Genomic DNA, 23,260 nt, shown 5'->3' with positions numbered 1-23,260 from the left:
AAAAATAAATTAATCAGTGGACTAACTTTGCCTATAATAAGCGGCCATGGGGATTTAAATCTTTCCGTGAGTAATACTTGAAAAAATCTGCTGAAAAACACCAAATATGTTAATTATTGCAATTTAATTTTTTTTTCCTATATAATTTAGAACCAGAAAAAGTTATGTTAGCAGATGTTTTCTGAACCATCGTTCTCCAAGACCCAGTTCTTAACAGATGTTGCAAGAAAAAACAAATCAATAACCTTTAAAACTATTATCATAATAGCTGGCGTGTACTCGGTGAACGTTCATTATTAAATATCAAGTTTCTTCATTAAGCAGCTTTTTTTGACTGACTAACTTTTTAGCGATTTAATTGATGTTTTAACGATGTCACTCAATCATAGTCATTGATTAAACGTTCATTACAGTTGACAAAGTGGAGAGAAATATTGAACTCAGACTAATTTTGATCAATCACAATATTTACGGAATGACATTTCAGAAATGTTTGCTATTTTGAATAAAGAACATTATGGACATTTTAATTAAACAAACCCTACAAGTCAAATTAACATTTATTTAATATTCATTTTCTTCCATTCAATTCGACAACATATTTGACATCTGTTCAAACAATAGCATTAATGCGCAGGAACATACGTAGGAACCGCATACAAAGTTTTCAGCGGTATGGGGTCATGAGTTGTATAAATCGAATTGTAGATAATAAACTCGTTATGTTGTATAGCTCCCTCTCAAGGCCAAGATGTTAATGCTATACAACAATGTTTCTTGACTAAAATCAACAGATTAGCTATTTCCGTTTGGAAATTATATAGCCTATCACAACTACATATTCTGAGATTTTCACGGTCGCAGCTACCATTATACGGCCGTAGGCGCTATTTGAAATTCATCAAAAAATGTTATACTCAATTTTTCTCGAAAGCAGTAGTGTTTTAGGGGCTAAATTTTCTAGTGCTTATAATACATCCACAGGGGCATCCAAATATATCAAAATTGTATAGAATCACTATCCACCTAATTTTCAAGATTTCTCAAAACTTTGTATTACCTTTAAGAACTTGTATTACAACTTACAAGGAAGAAGGCGCGGGTCGCATGGCTTGTATTGGGTACGCCTGAATATACAAATACATAATATACACTATAAATAGAAGAAAGGAAGAAAGGGATAGGCAAGGAGGAGAAGAGGATAGAGAGCTTGGAGGAAGAGAAAGGAAGAGGACGGCAACATAGTAGCAATGGAGTGTATGGCATGCATACACAACATAATGGCAAGATATAGGTGAAAGTTATGATGTGGAAATATTTGATTGCATTTTTATAGAAAAATACTGGAAACAGGTTTGGTGTTTATTAATTAAACAAGTGAGACAGAGTAAATGCTCAGTCCTTGCTAGCAGGTATTGATGGGGACATTAATTGATATGGCGTACTTTTTACAATATTTGGGTTTCCTATTAAATATTCATCAGGTTTATGAAATGTTGAATTTTATACATGTATTGTTTAGATACAGAATAATATAAAGGTAGCATTGTCCTCCCTTCGTAGTGAAGCTGTTTAAAACTAAAAGTTTTATAAATTTGATGAATGGATGGATGAACGGAAACGCATCTGTATCTGATATCGGTAATTTGAATATTTTGTGAAATTAAAATGTTTATGATATTCTCTCCTCAAAATTAACAATTATCTTGAAATATCATTCCAAAACGTTTGTGATTGACCATTTCACTCATTAAATAAAGACAAATCAAAGCAAAACAAATCAACCGAATCCATTCCTCCCCCCCGAAAAAAGTTTTATTGCCTATGTTATTTCCTTTTTGAAATCACAGAATTACTAGTTCACCTATCGTTTGCATTTCCATCACAAACACTTACCGCTAAGTACACTTCCAATTCTATTTCGACGAGGTGAACATAATATAATAAAGACTGTATTGTAATGTTGGTGTATTTTTTTTCTTCTACGTTGTGATATTTTAAATATTCTGACTATTCTCATCATCAAACTCATTATAATAGTACATCAACTTGATGGTGTCGTCATGGTGACAATTTCTTTCGGTGTGAATGTTTACTTTTATAAGATGATGAAGTGGATCCTAATCAAATGATTGGTTGAAAGCGTACACGTGACCAGGCATTTATTTTGTCTAACGCGTAATTTGGATAATGACCGGTCATTATCCAATTCTAATGACCGGTCATTAGTAAAATCATGTTATAAAACATCATTTTATAATTGTATACTAACACCCCTTTGGGTGAGGTACTAGATAGGCCCGAATTCACAAAGAAGGTTTAAATTCAACCCATGGTTTAAACCCTTCTTTACATAACCCATTGTTTAAACTTAGTCATGGGTTATGTAAATGAGGGTTTAAACCATGGGTTAAATTTAAAACTCCATTGTGAAATCGGACCTAAGGGTCTCAATCGACAGTATGATTCTTACGTGTAATCAAATATTTGTTTACTTGATACTTCACAGGGTTGAAAAAAAATGAATATGGGTTTTTACATTTATTTGTCAAATCACGATATATCATTTTGTATTTCAATGAAATATTAGAAGTGTGTATTAAATTTGTCAAACAATTTTGAGCAAATGTTATATGTAGTTTTCTGTGTTCATGCTTTTAAGCCGAGCTGACCTATCTCCTGAAGATAAGTGGCTTAATTTTCTCGTTGTGTCGGTGCGTGCGTGCCTGAATGAATGGGGTGTTTCACTTTCAGTATACCATTATAATGTGAATTATGACGATATTGAATAGTAATTAAATGACGGGAATTCATTTGCACTATCTAGATTTATGCCTACTGCGACTACTTCTACTACTACCACCACTACCACTACTACTACTACAACTATAACTACTACTACAACATGTTAACTACTACTACTACTACAAGTTCTCCTCATACTCCTCCTACTCTTCCTCCTACTACTACTACTACTACTACTACTACTACTACTACTACTACTACTACTACTGCTACTACTGTTGCTGCTGCTGCTACTACTAATTCTACTAATACAGCAACAACAACCACTACTACAACTATACTACTACTTCTGATAATAGGGACTTTTAGATTGAGTGGACGAGAACACGACGAATGCCGACTGATCATGCGTGCCAACGTACTTAATTGCCCATGTTGACTACAATTAGAAATCTTTTAGATTGCTCTCGACGATATACATGCATGCAGGAAGTAACACTATGAACATCACGGACAAAGAAAGAAGACAAAATATACAGTTCCTTATTCTACCCTCAACAAAAGAACATCCCTTTACTGCTATTATGTGAAAATGTGTAGAACAGGTGAATATTCATGTGACACCTGTTCCACACATTTTTACATAATAGCAGGGAAGGGATGTTCCTTTGTCTACCTGAGGAACTGTATATTTTATGCACACGCGGCATACTAGTACCTTGAGCATGTATTGGCGCTATATAAATATCAATATGTATTTATGTATGTACTAGATTTAGGAGAATCAAGGTTGACGCATTCTCGATCGCCGACTGAGACGACGTAACGCATGCGCAGTGCCTTAAAATGACGTCACACGTTGCAGTCAAAGCTGTCGACGTGCAAATCTAAAAGCCCCTATACTAGTCCTCCTCCTCCTCCTCCTACTTCTACTACTCCTACTACTACTACTACTACTACTACTACTACTACTACTACTACTACTTCTACTACTCCTACTACTAGGCCTACTACTACTACTACTGCTGCTACTACTAATTCTACCAATACAGCAACAACAACCACCACTACTACTATACTACTACATGTACTTCTGATAACTAGTCCTCCTCCTCCCTCCCTCCTACTTCTACTACTCCTACTTCTACTACTACTACTACTACTACTACTACTACTACTACTACTACTACTACTACTACTACTACTACTACTCCTACTACTAATTCTACTAATTCTACTATTCCGGTTTACCGCTTCATAATCTGAACGCGACTTTTCACGCCATTGCACAAAAAAGCAATCACATATCCATTCCATCGAAATTAATTAATTTTATCTCCTCGCATTCGGATCGAGATTTCCCACTCCCCTCGATCGTTACCCCAGTCGTATCGCTTAGCCGACTTCACATAGACTCCAAATCGACTGATGATTTGCCATGCAGAGTAATGGGTAGGTTTATATGTTTGGTCCATTGTCTGCCTTTAATTGTGGTGTCGGCTTGTTGATGTGACTGGGTTTTCATGCGCTGACCAGTATAGTAGTGTTTCGTGGTCTATTTTTAATCGCCGTGAGTGTTTCCGCCAGTCGTTTCGATATGCATTAATTAAAACCTCGTTCCTACGACGAGCTGCAGCCGTATACATCCTGGGGAAGTACAAAACAAAACATGAACACCGCCTCAACAGAATGCAATACTTTACGTGTGAAATCATGTGGAAAGCAGAGACAGAATAGCATGCAGAGATGGAAACAGGAAAAAAAAGCTCATTATAATTTTAACGGCAACTTAACGTTATGATTCTGAGACACGGACTGGTATTAATTTAGTAGTAGTGATAGTAGCTGTAATTTTCTTTTTGAATCGCTAATGATCTCCCCCCCCCCCCCCCGCCCTTCTCCCTCGACCTTCTCTCATTCCTTTGATCTCCCTATGTGCTCAGACACATGGTATCAAGACCTTAACAATGTTGCAATTATTATTGTTATTATTACTATTACTATACACTACTATTACTATACACTACTTCTACTACTACTACTACTACTACTACTACTACTACTACTACAGTCAAACCTGTCTGCAGCGACCGCCCAAGGAAAAACAAAAAGTGGTCTTTGTAGACAGGTTCCTTTAGTACATGTTTCAATGAGAAACCATTTTCAAGGGAAACAAAACTGTGCTTGATGTAGACAGGTGGTCATTAGAGCAGGTTTGACTGTACTTCTATTAATACTACTACTAATACTACTTCTACTACTACTACTACTACTACTACTGCTGCTACTACTACTACTACTACTACTACTACTAATACTACTACTAATGTTACTACTACTAATACTACTACTACTACTACTACTTTTACTACTACTACTACTACTACTACTGCTTTTATTACTACTACTACTCCTACTACTGCTACTTTTACTGCTAATAATTCTATTAGAATTGCTAATTTTACTATTTTACTGCTACTACTTCTACTACTAATAATAATACATAAGATTTATAAGGCGCCAAATCCACTTGACAGTCAAATGCTCAAGGCGCAGCTTGTGCAAATGATGAAATGCATGATACATGTATACAAAGTGCAATAGAAAAGGTACAGACATGAAATGTAATGGTAATCAATTATAAGCTAAATTAAACAGATATTTCTTAAGATTGTTTTTTAACACTGAAATCTGAAAGGCAACCGTTTATCAAGACAACTTGAGAATGGCATAACAGGTATGATTTAAACCATTTCAGGGCTTGACCTTTAACACCGAGTGACATGAGGGTATTCACCAAAACAGTGTGGTTAACAGTGTCAAAGGCGGAAGACTTGTATCAATGAGTATCTAGCAGTTATTCCGCCATCCATCTCCTGGTGTATATAGTTCTACACTGTGGTGGGGACGGTATGCAGATTAAAATAGGTCAAGGAGGTCATTATCGAGACAGTAATCATTTAATCTAGAGAACACCACCCTCTCAAGTATTTTAAACAAAAACGGGAGATTAGAAACTACGAAACTACTACTACTACTACTACTACTACTACTACTACTACTTCTACTACTACTACTACTACTACCACCACTACTACTATTAATACTACTACTATTATCATGATCACTCTCTTTCTCTAAGTGCCATATCGATTGACTTTGGCGTTCATGCTGTTCCACAACCCTCGGTTCCTAGCCTTCTGTATTAGTACCACTCCCAGTTCTTTCACTCCTCTCTCTTCCAACAATTTCTGCAGACTGTGCATCCAAAGTATCCTCCTTCTTCCCCTACTCCACGGGTGGCCAACCTGCGGCCCACGAGCTCTCCTTGTGCGGCCCGCTGAGCATTGAAAAAGTAATTATAAAAATAGTTAATGAATGAAATGCGGCCCGCATAACAGCGATGAGTAAAACATTAACACACAGCTATCTCTATTTCCATAATATGTTTTCATCATTCACAACATATTGATTCGTTACGTGGCTTATACAAAACTCCTCAGATTCCCTCTCATTACATTACATTAACGACATTAACATCACTCGCCGTGTTAATTTCAGTTTGTTATTTCCACATGCAGTAACCTTTGTAAATATACAAATAATAAGAATAATAATAATCTTTTAAAATCCACTCCAAATTTTATTAAGTTAAACCGAAAATGGAAATTCTTTTTGCCCAATCGATCGTGAATCAAGAAATATGTTTGAAATGCCATACTTGTCTTAAATCTTACAACCCTTTTCTCCCGCCGTTTAATTTTTTCATTAATCTTAATCGTGGATAGTCCCCTTATATTCTTTCTGCTGTGTCATTGATTTTGTTTGAAATAACAACCAATATGGCATCGATTTCGAGACGTGCGAAGAAAAGGAAAGTTTCTGATGAAGACAAAAACTTTAAATCGGATTGATCTCTGAAGTATTTCTTCATAGAAGAGAAAGGTAAACAACTTTGCCTCATATTTTTTCAGCCAGAAATCACACTAAAAAAGTAAGCCTGATTTTGTTGTTTGCAAAATTGCAGGTGTGTACATGAGCGTGTGTGTGCGTGTGTGTGTGGGGGGGGGGGGATTTCAGATTTGGTTTTGACGGGGTGTGCCGCTGAAGCCTCGTAACCTCTACACATTTTTAAGGGTTGCCTTGTTTTGGCAGATTTTTGTTGAAAGTAAAGCCCATTTTATAAAAATTTCGGGTGTTTGCATGGCTAAAACCCTGAATTTTTTAAAAATAAATTTTTTGAAAACACGGACCCATATTTAGGATATTTCTGTTAAAAATGGGACCCAAGTTTAGGGATTTTTTTTGTAAAAAAAGGTTACCCATTCGAGCGGCACACCCCGTATGTCTCAATATGTGATTAACCCCCCCCCCTCCCCCCGCCTGGCCTACGGCCCGCCAAGTTATGACAATCGTTAGATGTGGCCCGCGAGCTTTAAAAGGTTGGCCACCCGTGCCCTACTCCTTCTTCCCACAATTTTCCCTGTCAAAGCAAGATTCTCTAGGCCTTCTTTACGTGTAATGTGACCCATAAACTTCAACTGCCTAATCAAGATCTCACGTATCATTTTCCTTTGCACTCCAGCTCGTGTAAGAACTTCCTCATTACTAACTCTGTCAGTCCAGGGGATTTTCATCATTCTTCTTAAGAACCACATTTCGCAACTTTCCAAACGCTTTTTGGTATCAGAGGCTAAAGTCCGAGTTTCACTACCATACATAAGTACTGGGTAAATGTAACAATTTAATACTCTTATTCTGGTCCTCATACTCATTGTTCGATTTGTCAGAATTTTGCCTAGCTTTGAAAATGCATGATCACTATCAGTATCATTATTATTTTCATTACTTTGCTTTTCTGTAGTAACAGTGTCAAAGGCGGAAGACTTGTATCAATGAGTATCTAGCAGTTATTCCGCACATCCATCTCCTGGTGTTTATAGTTGGATACATTAACAAGGATGGTCTCTACATTGTGGTGGGGACGGTATGCAGATTGAAATGGGTCAAGGAGGTCATTATCGAGACAGTAATCATTTAATCTAGAGAACACCACCCTCTCAAGTATTTTAAACAAAAACGGGAGATTAGAAACTACGAAACTACTACTACTACTACTACTACTACTACTACTACTACTACTACTACTACTACTACCACCACTACTAATATTAATACTACTACTATTATCATGATCACTCTCTCTCTCTCTCTCTAAGTGCTATATCGATTGACTTTGGCGTTCATGCTGTTCCACAACCCTCGGTTCCTAGCCTTCTGTATTAGTACCACTCCCAGTTCTTTCACTCCTCTCTCTTCCAACAAATCTGCAGACTGTGCATCCAAAGTATCCTCCTTCTTCCCCTACTCCTTCTTCCCACAATTTTCCCTGTCAAAGCAAGATTCTCTAGGCCTTCTTTACGTGTAATGTGACCCATGAACTTCAACTGCCTAATCAACATCTCACGTGTCATTTTCCTTTGCACTCCAGCTCGTGTAAGAACTTCCTCATTACTAACTCTGTCAGTCCAGGGGATTTTCATCATTCTTCTTAAAGGTGCTATGTCCCTTTTGCAGCCAACCTCAAATTCTGTAGAACGTCTGCAGGAATTATGAATATGTCATGTATGTCCTATCTGTGAAATTTAAACGTTAGCAGTGTCCTCATATTCAAATTATGCAAGGAAACCCGTTTACTTGCTAGACTTCACTGTCAGACACTATTAAATGACTGACTGGCTTTTTCTTCTTTGGTAATAACATACATGAAAGGAGTTGTAAAGGGTAAACAGGGACTTGTCTCCCAAGTCCCTGGGGTAAATGAGCATTTGTCTACATCAATAACCCACTTTTTGTGATGGCCAAGATTAAACTGATTGAATCTTTGCGCAGCATAAAACGTATGACCATTCGGTACAATTGTCTGAAAATCAAGACTATTACTTTTGGGCTCTATAGCCCTAAAGTCGATTTGACAACAAATAGTCAATCTTTTCCCACTTGAAGACATTTTCAAGCCCCACATTTTTTAGGGAAGTTCTAAATTAGTATTATCTTTCAAATGCAGTTGGAATTTAACTTTTTCATTTTTTTTGGCCTGCAAATGGGACATAGTACCTTTAAGAACCACATTTCGCAACTTTCCAAACGCTTTTTAGTATCAGAGGCTAAAGTCCACGTTTCACTACCATACATAAGTACTGGGTATATGTAACAATTCAATACTCTTATTCTGGTCCTCATACTCATTGTTCGATTTGTCAGAATTTTGCCTAGCTTTGAAAATGCATGATCACTATCAGTATCATTATTATTAGGTGGTCTGTCTTTGACAGACTACCTATTGTTTTCGTCAGAATTTTCTTTCTTTATTAGGTGATCTGTCGATGACAGATCACCTATTGTTTTTGTCAGAATTTTCTTTCGTTATTTATTTATTTATTTATTTATTTATTAGGTGGTCTGTCGATATCGACAGATCACCTATTGTTTTCGTCAGATTTTTCTTTCTTTATTCTTTATTTTTATATCTCCCCGTTTTTTGTTCATCGGTTAACTTAAGATCGGTTGTTGTTTTAATTTCTTTCAATTTTGGCACAGTCATCGGTCATTGTCATGAGACGTGACAGTAACCTTTTCAAGGACATCAGATTATCATGACGTCATCCAGGCGCCATTTTGTGAAATCACATTATCCATCATATCTTCATGATGCATTCATATTCATATCACATATACTTCAGGTCAAGGGTCAACAAATCATGTCATCAAAGGTCACATAAAGGTCATGACGCGCGCGTTAGCGCGCGTCACAATTTACAAATGCTCACAATCACTTAACTATTAAAGGAGAGTACGAATCAGGTCATTTTAAGCATTTCAACATTTTCCGTCCGTACGTGTCCCCGCGCGCGTTGTGCGCGCTCACACGCGCGCAAAAGGTCAAATTCCAAATGTCTACATGATTTAGATTCCTCTTACCGTAATTGACAATTTACATTAATTTCGGCCGTGAGCGCGCGTCAAAAATCAAAATCCGCGCGTGCTGCTATGGGCAATATAATGCAAATTTGATCAAAAACATGCCATTTAAAAATGAAAATAGCTCTTCAGATAGTCTATTGACCCCAAATTTTTATATCATGGTTGGAAAAAGCATGAGTTGGAGATATGATTTCATGTCTTATTTGACCCTCAATTAACTCATGACGTCATCATAATAGCCTCCGAACTCAAAATTTCAATTTGCATATTATGACGTCAGCAGATTTTTGGAAAATCGATTGTATCTCTGTAAATATTGATCAATTTTCTTTCAAATTTTGATATGTTCCAGCTGAGATAATTCTCTACAAATGCAGTAACCCTGATATTTCATTTTGACAAAGGCATCATGGCGTATTTTTGCAATTAAAGGAGGCATGTCAATTTTTCACATTTTGCGTGTATTCTCTATAGGACATGACTTTTTCTCGAAACTGGATTCTGGATTCTACATTCTCGTCTTTCGTAAGCAATATCTCCGTCGTTTTATCTTTGTTTACGCTGAGCTTTGAGTATGTTGTAACTGAGACAATAAGCTATCACGAGTGTGCGCTTTATTTTTCGATCAGATGCCGGGATCATGCTCATATTTCACTTGCAAAGTGGGATTTGGGAATTCCATTTTCCGTTTACGTGTAATCTCTACGGGAAATGTTTTGGTATATCGGTAACGCACTTGACTTCCGACCTCGAGGTCCCTGGTTCGAGTCCGGGCGTCTCCAACAATTTGTTTTCTTCAGTTTTTTTTCTTTTTGACCTTTCACTGTACAATCTCCTTTGAATATTAAAACACGTACAATCGCAAATAATGTAATAAACAACCATATTTACTTTATTATTACCCCATTAGCACTTGATCCATTACTTTTTGCGTGTAATCCTTATGGGAGATGACTTTTTCTCAAATCTGGATTCTACATTCTTGTCTTTTGCGAGCAATATCGCCGTTATTTCGGCTTGATTTTTGTTGATTTTTGAGTATGTTGTAGCTGAGACTATATACTATCTAATTGTTCTCTCATTGTTTTCAGTCTGATGTCATCATGGTCTGTTGATGATAATCATCAACATCATCATGATCATCATCATCATCATCATCGTCATCACCATTACTATCAAGATCATCGTCATCATCATCATCATCATGATCATCATTGTTTACATGTCTATATAACTTCTCCCTTTCCCAATATAGTAAATATTATAATCATTCTAAGCAACAATTTCAGAATTTTAGCGACAATCGTTCGCCTTAGCTGCTCTTTAATACTATTATGTCGTGCAGTAACAAATTGAAATTTCAGAACTCATGATAAATTCGTTTAACAGTTGATTCCACTTGGGTGATTCTATTGTTCGGGTTATTTAGCAGAACGAGATAGAAATTGACATTCTCATGGCTAACGTTTTTGGGTTTGTAGTTGTTCATCGTCTCTTCAATGCTATTTGAATAATATTTGGTGACAAAAGACGGCATTTCTATGTAGCGTCAAAAGCCATCAAATAACAAAAACATGGCACATAAAAATTCTCAGTACTGGGTCTAATAATTTAAAGAACACTTAATTTGAACCCGGCCATATTCTCTCTCTCACTCGTTTGTCATTGCCTTCATTTTCCCTCGCTTACTTCATTCTTACCACGGAATATGTAATGTGTATGTGTAGGCCTCATTATGTTAATTAGGGTCAATGGTCAAATTGTCTCAATATATCTTCCATACATCCATAATTATCAAGGCTAAACAGTAGAAACTTGACATATGAATAGATCATAATGGGAGAAGCATTTTATATAACAATATGACATCGTAAAAATGCATTCTTCATTATGTAAATCATTAGCATACGTATCATCTAATTCGTCAAAGTGACGAATTTAAGTCTAGTATTATTATTGTTACCTTCTTTTCTTGTAGAATGTTGGTCCCCTGGCATTTAATGAATCATATACTTCATTATTGTCAATTATGTTATTCTATTGTTAATGTTACTGTATTGCAGTGGAGCCTCTCCTTGACGAGTCCAGTCTCGGTTTCCTTACATGACATATAACCTTGATGCATGTCAGGGTGAGCCTTAATTGACTAGAGTGAGGCTTTGTATTTGTGCTATGATGTTTTGTGTCGTGTTGTTCTGTGTTGTACCGTGTTCTGTATACATCCATTTACATTATTGATATGATATTATTGTAAATATGTTATGTCGTTGAGTTTTATTTTCACATAATTTTTTTAAATATATAAATGTATATTATTATTGTTATCAACATCATTATTGTTGTTATTGCAATAGTTCATGAGTTGCTGATTTCAAAAGATGTAACCGATGTATCATAATAGTAATATAGTGGGTTATTCTATAGCGCTCATATCTGTCAGACTAGACGCTCATGGCGCTCCCAATAATTACCCCGGCTTTAGCATGGCTGCTGCCATTACGGCGCTCTAGGATTTCAAGGAATCAATTCTTTATGGGCACTTCGCCATTTTTGTTCAGGATCTGAGCACCGAATGAGCATCACACTATTCGCGACGCGTAAATTCCTTTTTTTTTTTTTTTTTACATAAAAACATGGGGGAGGGGGGGGGGGGCATAGGTGTGGGTGTGTAAATTGTTAAATCAAATGTTATTATCCTTATTTCCTGATGAGATGAATGTGTCCCCCCCCCCCCTTTTTCTTAACATTTTGTTTTTTATAGAAAACCTGGAATCTGCCTCGGGACCCTACACAATAATTCAGCATCAATATTGAACCGACAAAATTGAATAATCTCTCTCTCCCTCTCTCTCTCTCTCACTCTCTCTCTCCCTCCCTCTCTCTCACTCCCTCCCCCCTCTCTCTCCCCTCTCCCTCTCCCTCTCTCTCTCTCCCTCTCTCTCTCCCTCTCTCCCGTCTCTCTAGCTATCTCTCTTCTTCCATGTAAAGGGTTAACAAAATGCCCATTTTACAGACTCAAATATTGATAATCAGTTATTACAGCTATTAAGTCATTGACTATAGTTAAATTTGCTCACATTACTAATAATTTGGACATTATACCATCAGGTACAAACATTGCATAATCCTGTTAAAATTGATTCACGACCTTTAAACACGAGCTGAACTCGTGGTTATCGCATCATGTACATGCACACCTTTGCTCTGCTGCTCCAGAATAATTCCCATATTGTTTGCTAATCCCATTTTCCCTATCAAGATGAGAATATTGAACCAATGAATGACATTCATCGTCCCATATCATCAACGTGGGGAATCTTATAATATACGCCAAAGTTGAAACTATTGTTCTGATACAGGCAATAATTCTACAAAAGTTACAAATACAACAATAACCTCTCATAGTATGTACTTTCAACATAATGGCCCGAATTCACAAAGGAGGTTTGTCGACAAACCTTGCTTTTCGTACGTCATAATTATGACGCGTTTTACGCGTTTTTTACAAACCTGGTTTGTAAAGAACAAAAGGAGGTTTGGCGAAACAAAAGGAGGTTTGAGCTCAAACCTTGGTCTGAGCTCAAACCTTGCTTTGTGAATTCGGGCCAATATCACACAACACCCTATTTCGGTCTCCAGACAACACAGTACTTAATGCTCTCGGTCTCGTGCTGTCTCTGGCACCTACCTAAATTTCATGAGACCGAGAGTGGACTATATTACTATCATTATCCACAAATGATATTTTTGTTTTAAATGATACGATATTGATCCATGATACTACCCGCCCTCACCAACCTGTCAAAAGAACATAATGTTGATTTAGTTTAATTCTAATTTGTATTTATCTATCTCAATATAAGCACTGACGCAATTCAACTCCAATACTGACATGGAATGCAATAATATGTAAGGTCCTTGATATCCTGTAAAAGAAAGTTGCTATATAATTTAGAAAGTGATTGTTGGTCCGGAAAACACGTTCTTGTCACTGTTTGAGTGGTCATGTTTGTCTGATGTCAAATACTTCCATAATTAATCAAGCCGAGAATCCCAACGTAAATACTCATCTTAGACCTCTCATCGATGTACTTTATAATTTGGATTAACGATTCACTTATTTAATGTTAGAAATTGTGAGTATGGAATAGTTAAGTTGCTAGTGAAGAAAATAGTATCCTCTCATGTTAACATTGCAAAAGATAAACATTCATTTGTCATTAACCGTTTACAAATAAATTTAGATTATTAGCTAGTGTTTATGATAACCCTTTTATCGTTTATACTTTTTGCGGACGACACCAACATTTTGTATTCTCTTGTATGCCCTTATTCGTATAGCTAATTTAGAATTACCCAAAGTTTCTACATGGTATAACATTAATAAATTATTTCTTTAAATCGATATAACGAGCCCAATGCACTTTTTATATACAAATGCACATACCCCTGATTTTTCTTATAATACCGTAATCGATAATGCATTCTTAGAACGTAAGAAATGTACACAACTTTCGGGTATTCTTATTGATGAAATCCTTAGTGGAATGAACACATACAACAAACAATTACATGTATTTCTAAGAATATTGGTTTACTTTAAGACCAAAGAATTATTCCTAAGAAGATCCTTTTAATGTTATATTGCATCGCTTATCTTGCCATACATTTCATATATAATTGTAACTTGGTATAGGCTTGAAGTGCAAAGACAAAATTTAACCCTATTTATTTGTTGCCAATAAAAAGCGCTTCGAATGATTATGTGCTGGCTCCCAGTACTTAGAACATACAAACTCATTATTTATGACTGTACACATTGACTATCTTTGATATAAACGCGCAACAGACTCTGATCTTTATGTTTAAATTCATGAATAGCCTAATTCCTGGTTCATTCAAGAATTTATTTGTATTAGATAACACTATCCATTCTTACCCTACTTGGAATTCATTACACTTTCATTTGATTATTCTTGAATTATTGCTCCTGCATAAATCAACCAGACATCGTGGTCCGCATCTACTGAATGCACTCCCAGACCCAATACAACCATGTAAAACCTAACTGAATTCATTTAAATTCAATAGGGAGGAAGCAAGTCTGTCGGAGTGTATTATTTGATCTTTTCCCAGTGCTGATTAGATATTCAATATTATTTCCAGATCTCTATCCAGATTTTTCTCTCTCCCCTCTCTCTCTCTCTCTCTCTCTCTCTTTCCCTCTCTCTCTCTCCCTCTCTCCCATCTCTCTAGCTATCTCTCTTCTTCCATGTAAAGGGTTAACAAAATGCCCATTTTACAGACTCAAATATTGATAATCAGTTATTACAGCTATTAAGTCATTGACTATAGTTATATTTGCTCACTAATTAGGACATTATACCATCAGGTACAAACATTGCATACTCCTGTTAAAATTGATTCACGACCTTTAAACATGAGCTGAACTCGTGGTTATCGCATCATGTACATGCACATCTTTGCTCTGCTGCTCCAGAATAATTCCCATATTGTTTGCTTACCCCATTTTCCCTATCAAGATGAGAATATTGAACCAATGAATGACATTCATCGCCCCATATCATCAACGTGGGAAATCTTATAATATACGCCAAAGTTGAAACTATTGTTCTGATACAGGCAATAATTCTACAAATGTTACAAATACAACAATAACCTCTCATAGCATGTACTTTGAACATAATGGCCCGAATTCACAAAGGAGGTTTGTCGACAAACCTTGCTTTTCGTACGTCATATGACGCGATTTACGCGTTTTTTACAAACCTGGTTTGTAAAGAACAAAAGGAGGTTTGGCGAAACAAAAGGAGGTTTGAGCTCAAACCTTGGTCTGAGCTCAAACCTTGCTTTGTGAATTCGGGCAATTATCACACAACACCCTATTTCTAACACCAACAGAGTTACACATTTCAAGATCTTGATAAACCAAGTGTACACATATTGGTATCTGACAGTGACCCAAATTTGAAATGACAATTTTAAGATGTCTCCCATTTGACCGAAGTTTCACAAGATCACTAAAGATCAAATGCCCAGTATTAAAAAAAACGAAGGTCCACAAGACCGCAATTTCGGTCTCCAGACAACACAGTACTTAATGCTCTCGGTCTCGCGCTGTCTCTTGCACCTACCTAAATTTCATGAGACCGAGAGTGGACTATATTACTATCATTATCCACAAATGATATTTTTGTTTTAAATGATATGATATTGATCCATGATACTACCCGCCCTCACCAACCTGTCAAAAGAACATAATGTTGATTTAGTTTAATTCTAATTTGTATTTATCTATCTCAATGTAAGCACTGACGCAATTCAACTCCAATACTGACATGGAATGCAATAATATGTAAGGTCCTTGATGTCCTGTAAAAGAAAGTTGCTATATAATTTAGAAAGTGATTGTTGGTCCGGAAAACTTCACGGTCCTGTCACTGTTTGAGTGGTCATGTTTGTCTGATGTCAAATAATTCAATAATTAATCAAGCCGAGAATCCCAACGTAAATACTCATCTTAGACCTCTCATCGATTGACTTTATAATTTGGATTAACGATTCACTTATTTAATGTTAGAAATTGTGAGTATGGAATAGTTAAGTTGCTAGTGAAGAAAATAGTATCCTCTCATGTTAACATTGCAAAAGATAAACATTCATTTGTCATTAATCGTTTACAAATAAATTTAGATTATTAGCTAGTGTTTATGATAACCCTTTTATCGTTTATACTTTTTGCTTACGACACCAACATTTTGTATTCTCTGGTATGCCCTTATTCGTATATACTTAATTTAGAATAACCCAAAGTTTCTAACTGGTAAAAAAGTAAAAAATTATTTCTTTAAATTACTAAAACGAGCTCAATGCACTTTTAATATACAAATGCACATACCCCTGACTTTTCTTAGAATATCGTAATCGATAATGCATTCTTAGAACGTAAGAAATGTACACAACTTTCGGGTATTCTTATTGATGAAATCCTTAGTGGAATGAACACATACAACAAACAATTACATGTATTTCTAAGAATATTGGTTTACTTTAAGACCAAAGAATTATTCCTAAGAAGATCCTTTTAATGTTATATTGCATCGCTTATCTTGCCATACATTTCATATATAATTGTAACTTGGTATAGGCTTGAAGTGCAAAGACAACATTTAACCCTATTTATTTATTGCCAATAAAAAGCGCTTCGAATGATTATGTGCTGGCTCCAAGTACTTAGCCCATACACACCCATTATTTATGACCGTACAAATTGACTATCCCTGATTTAAACACACAACAGACTCTGATCTTTATGTTTAAATTCATGAATAACCTACTTCCTGGTTCATTCAAGAGTTTATTTGTATGAGATAACACTATCCACTCTTGCCCTACTTGGAATTTATTACACTTTCATTTGATTATTCTTAAATTATTGCTCCTGCATAAATCGACCAGACATCATAATCCGGATCTACTAAATGCACTCTCAGGCTCAATAACTTCATTTAAAACCTTCCCGAATTTATTTAAATTCAATAGGGAGGAGGCAATCCTGTCAGAGTGCATCATTTGATCTGTTCCCAGTGCTGATTAAATAGTCAATATTATTTCCAGATTTCTATCAACATCAATCACTTTATTTTATTAACTCCTGTATACAAAGATTTCTGTGCCAGAAATTATGACATCAACATATTTTCATTTTCATTCTCATCATTATTATCATCAATATCATCACCATCATCATCACCACCATCATAATTGTTTTAAATTCGTGTCATCATACACCCGCCCGGGCTATCACGCTATCAAGCAAATGCTCATTGCGGTACCCCTTCGTCTTAATGTATTAATTTATACTTCTGGATAGTGTGTTATCAGTTAAATCTTGTTTTAATGTCAACATTTCTATTAAATTACATTGTGTATAAGTTTAAAAAAATGTTATATTTTGTATTTGTTGTATCGTTGAAATTTAATTTGATTTGAGTGTGCTTTGCAGAAGAAAATACATTCAATTCAATTTAAAGACCGTCAATACTACTGGGCCAGAAGGGATTGGACCACACAGCGAGGTCACTGGCAGGTGGCTATCTCATTAACTCAGCTCTCAACTAACATACGTAAAAGAGGATCATGGGGGATCAACAGGCACCGATTGGGGAAGTTTTCTATATAGAGGGAGCAAGTAGCTACAAGTAGGACAGTGGGGCTTTAATTCAAAATTGTTTGCGATCGGGGTTTTACATCATGATGTAAACGCGGCTCGTAGTGACCTGATAGTCATGGACAGGCGCCCAAGGCGATCGAGTACGCAGACGCGCCATAGATTCGAATGTAATTATTCTCGCACCGTGATATCTTTATCACACAATCCAATGCACCACGCATCTACGCATCTACTACTGCGACATGTAGTTCCCATGGTAGCGAGGTAGCGAATAAGTCGTTCGCGAAAGCACCTACATGTATATTTATTTATTTATTTATTTCTGATACTTTATACAGGGCGGCACATATCACGGCACTTCCACGAGGCCCTGTTTGGTAAGAATAAAACAAATAACACCAGGAAAAAAAAATAGATAAATACACAAGTATTTAAACAGGTAAAATACAAATTAATTGGTATCCTCATGAAATAACCGATTATTCAAGAATTATGCTTGATCATTTACAAGAAATATGTGAATGGAATTTTCAATTTGAATAGAAAATACATTTAACAAAAAATTGAAAAAAAATAAAGAATAGATGAAAGCCTCATATTTAAAAAAATAAAATAAAAAAAATGATTGAAAGCGTACATTTGTTATAATCTGATATAGCACAATGGATACCAACATTGTTATATACATATTTACATTCGATTGCTCTTTAATCAATACACTTATTGTTTAAAAGATATCTGAAAATGGATACATTACATGCATTTATACATGATATAAAGTTAACCAAATTTAATAATTTTGCAAATAGGAAAAATTGGATAGCTTCGCACGAACCCCCACCCCCCCCCCCAAAAAAAAAGCGTTTGTAAAACATCCGTTCTTTAGCCAAATGGAGAAACCATTCTCCTAGCTTTTCTGAGTAACCCGTAGGTAAACTGCCCGTTGTATCCGAGCTGAGCTGAGCGGAATGTCTGTGTAATGAACTTGTTAAGATTTATAGCCTGCTTCCTTGAACGTTAATATCATTGTGTCTGGCACTTGTTTACGATTAAGATTTAAAAGACAAACACACACGTACCTTCTTGTATTGAATGAGTGAATCGAGGTTTGAGTTTAACCGTAAAGACTCCAGAGAAGGAAACGAATTCTCTCAAATGTTTACATTAAATATATACTTGCTTTGCATTTCACCCATATTATTATATCGCGCCTCCATTATCCCTCTTGCATACAGCGAATATAGAAGCAACGTTTACGAGAGGAAGAAGATGAATATTGCGGTTATAGCGATGGAGGTTGCTATAGCAAGATGATAATTGCCTGCCATAGTCAATCTCCCCCTCTCTCTCTCCCCCTCTCCTTTCATTCCTGTGGACCAGCCTTCTCCCTTCTTTAACCTATGCTTATAAATGTCAAATTTATCATTATTATTGTTATCATCATTATTATTGCTATAACTACTACGGCGACTTCTACTACTACTTTTACTATTTACTAGTATACTACATTCATCACTATGATTATTATCATTAATATAATTAGTAGTAGTACTATTATAATTGATATATTGTCATTACTATCATCATTACCATCTTTATTACATACAATTATTACTATTATTATCATTGTTGTTGGTATCATTATTAGTTTTATGAGTATAATTATCATTAACATTATTTGTATCATTATTATTATTATCAATGTTGTTGTTGATATCATTATTAAGCTATCCATCATCATTGTCATAGCTCAGTCGGTATAGAGCGGTTGTCTCGTAATCCGGGGATCCGGGTTCGAAACCAAGTCGATGCGCTAGTGCCCTTTGGTAAGGCTTTAATCCTCATTACCAGGTCCCTCGGAGAGGACCTAAAGCCGTCGGCCGTCTGGTTGCTTACTAACAAGCAATAATGCTTCCTTAGCAGTCAGGTAACATAACCACCACCACCACCATATCATCGTTATTATTATTGAAACTGCCCTGAGTGAGTTGATGATTTCGAAAGTAGTTGATTTGGGATCGTGGTTTAAGATCATGAGTGAACACGGCCGGCTGCGAGTGACCTGAGGCTGACAGTGGATAGTGGACTAGGAGGCGATCGACTGCGCAGACGAGACCTTGCTTGGTTTTGATATATTCTCGCACCGTGAAATGTTTATCGCACAACCCCCATACACTAGGCATCTAACCACAGCTATGCAGTCAAAATGGACGTAGGATGCATAGCGATGAAGTCGTTCTCGAAAGCATCTATATTGATTGAATGCATTTACAAATACACTCGTCCATGATGAAGCTATACCTGCCATCGATGAGCAATTCGTAAGTAGACCTTCCATTTTTATCTGAACTGATTGGGATATCTGTGTAACTGGATGAGATGTAACCCGTTTTATTTGCACGTTTTTTTATCACTGTGTCTCGCACTTGTTTACGATTCAGATTTAAAAGAAAATTCACAGTCTTCTTGTATTGAATGAAGCGAGCTTTTGCGTTTAAATGTTAGACTTTGAAGAAGGAGCTGAATTCTTTCAATATTTTACGTTTATTATAATCTTGCTTTGCATTTCGTGCATATCCTATCATAACGCATTTATTTTCCTCTTGCATTAAACGAATAGTAGAATCTGCGTTTATGAGAGGAAGAAGGCGAATGGCACCAGCTCTCAGGTTGTTGTCTTTATAGTTTTTCTACAAACCATTTGACCCAATACCCATTTGGTCCAATATAATTTGGTCCACCACCCATGTGGTCTGATATTCATTTCGTCTTCCAATATCAATATCATTGGGTGTAATGACCATTTGGTACAATCTCTATTTGGTCTATGGCTGATTTAATGACCACTTGGCATAATTTCCAGTTGGTCTTATGCCCATTATTTGTATATTAACCATTTGGTATAATGCTGGTCCGATTTCCTCTAAAATTTACGTTTCAATCGAGCTTACTATCATATAGGCCTACATGTATTTGTACATGAATTATTGACCTAATATATTATGCATGTAGGCATTGTTTGTAGAGGTGTCGTGGTCGAGTGGATATGTCACCGGACTGTGGATCACAAGGTCCGCGGTTCCAGTTCCGCCGCGACACTAATGTCCTTCTTGAAATGCACTATGCGCTGATTACGGACTGTTGAACTAAAGCTAGGGTAATAATTGAATTATCTACACTGTGACAAATTTGGGCAATATTATTTCAACACTTTGCCCAACGTTGTACCAATTGTCAACCCAACCATCTAATAATAATAATAATAATAATTATACATGAGATTTATATAGCGCCATTATCCATTTTAATTAAATGCTCAAGGCGCTTCAAAATATTAGGGAACACATTACATCATGACAAAGAATCGTGTACATTTACATAAGAAAGAAAATGCAAAAATGAAAGAATGAATGTCTGTCTTCAAAACGCAAAATTAAACAAATGGGATGTAAGGTTGCTCTTAAAAGATGTTGAAGAGTCAGAGTTCTTCAGCTCCTGTGGAAGTGAATTCCACAGGGCTGGTCCGGCATGAGCAAAAGCTCGTTCCCCCCAAGATTTCTTTGAAAGCGGTATGTGTAGAAGACCAGAGTTGGAAGATCGGAGGGTACGTGTGGGTTGGTAGAGGTGAACTAAAGACTGGTTGTATTCACGAGCTGTTCTGTTCATGATTTGATGAACTTAAAGAAGGATTTTGAAAATTATACGTTCTTTTACAGGCAACCAATGGAGATTTTGTAAGATAGGTGTAATGTGACTATGTTTGCTTGACAGAGAAATGATGCGTGCAGCTGCGTTTTGTAGTTTTTGTAACTGTGCAATTTGTGAATTTGGTAAATTATAGAGTAAACTGTTGCCGAAATCCAAAACGTGAAGAAATCAATGGGATTTGGGTTCATCATCAATGCCTGCGTATGCAGTGATACTCCATGCAGTGACAGCATTGTGTGTTCCTTGCATTTCGGCTCGATCGAGTGCTGTCTATATGGGGGTGTTTCACAAAACTTGTCATCAGTGACAAATGACATTTTTGTTATAAGCTAATTGGTAAGATAAGATAAGATAAGATAAGATTTTATTTGACTCTATCGACCCCCTTCAGGGGTATGAGAGCACAACATATTTACAACACAATACAGAAAGATATATAAACCAAAGTAAGATATGATAACAAAATACATAGACATGATATATGCATTTTTATATTTCTAAACACAATAAACATTAGCTAAATACTAAGTACCGGTATACACTAAATACAGTTTAAAGTTATAAGTCTAAAATATCACGTGGTTTGGTTTGTCTACCACATGCTTTCCGGGTTTTCGCCTCCTTCCGTATCTGAATTACTTACTGTATACTCTATGTTGAAATAATTCTTACATAATATATCATGTATATACACTGTAAAAAAGAATTTGTTCATTGGTAATTTTTACGTATTTTTTCCTTGTAAAATTTACTTGAAAACATTAGTTTTGCCTCGTACGCACTAACTCAAACTTTCAATACGTGGAATATTTAAGTAAAATCAAATACATAAGAACTTTAAGTAATTTCAGCTTGTATTAATTTAGTAATTTTAACTCAAAATCAGAAATTATACGTATTACTCAAACAATTTATGTTGATTATTCTTATCTTTTGAAAGTAAGGACCGATGCAGTGCGTAATAGAAATATTTACATAATTTATGAATATTCATTAAGACCAAATTAAACTCTTTTTTAAATAAAACAATTCTTTTTTGTGGTTGAATGGAAATTTAAGGACTGTAAAACATTTACTAATTCATTTAACATGGCTAAGCAAAGACAAGACAATTTTTAATTGTTACCCAGTTCAAAACAAATAAAAACTTGATATTTCAGGAAATTGTCAACCAATTTTCCTTTTAAGATGCTACGATCAAGTATATATAAAATTTGGAGCCTTTCAATATGTGTCGAATTGAAGCGTATGTAATAGTTTGTGATGGTGGTAGATATATATGTATACGGTTAAATCTTAAATAGAAGTAGTGTTAGTGATTAGTGATTAATCTTAAATAGAAGTAGTGAATGATTAGTGGATGTTACTTGTTAGATTACATGGGTACCAAATCGTGCACTATGTAATCCTATCATAGCTTTTTTTTTAATTATCTAAAATGATTACAATACTTAAATTATTTACGTTAATGTAACTCGGTTTAACTGAGTAAAAATTTATTCAGCAAAATAAGTAAATTCTACTTAAGATGCCGTAGGTAATATTTACTTAATAAAAATAAGGCAATTCTTTTCCTCAATTTTATTGAGTTATTTCGACTATTATTTTTTTCACAGTGTATACATGGTG

The 23,260-nt window shown here is 35.7% G+C and overlaps 1 protein-coding gene across 1 annotated transcript in view; it reads left to right on the top strand.

The window, feature by feature from the left end:
- The first annotated feature begins 19,934 nt into the window (after positions 1 to 19,934).
- Positions 19,935 to 23,260, top strand: part of LOC105447090 (CMP-N-acetylneuraminate-poly-alpha-2,8-sialyltransferase-like) — a 44,018-nt gene continuing 40,692 nt past the window's right edge. The window contains exon 1 of the mRNA XM_030996568.1: positions 19,935 to 20,244. Coding sequence (XP_030852428.1) covers positions 20,186 to 20,244 — 59 coding nt within the window. The 5' untranslated portion in view covers positions 19,935 to 20,185. The remainder of the gene's footprint in view (positions 20,245 to 23,260) is intronic.

The sequence above is a fragment of the Strongylocentrotus purpuratus genome, unplaced genomic scaffold (genome assembly GCF_000002235.5).
Source record: "Strongylocentrotus purpuratus isolate Spur 01 unplaced genomic scaffold, Spur_5.0 spur5_scaffold_3, whole genome shotgun sequence".
Taxonomy (NCBI): domain Eukaryota; kingdom Metazoa; phylum Echinodermata; class Echinoidea; order Camarodonta; family Strongylocentrotidae; genus Strongylocentrotus; species Strongylocentrotus purpuratus.
Note: the sequence above shows the minus strand (reverse complement) of the source record. Positions and strands in the feature narration are given on the sequence as shown.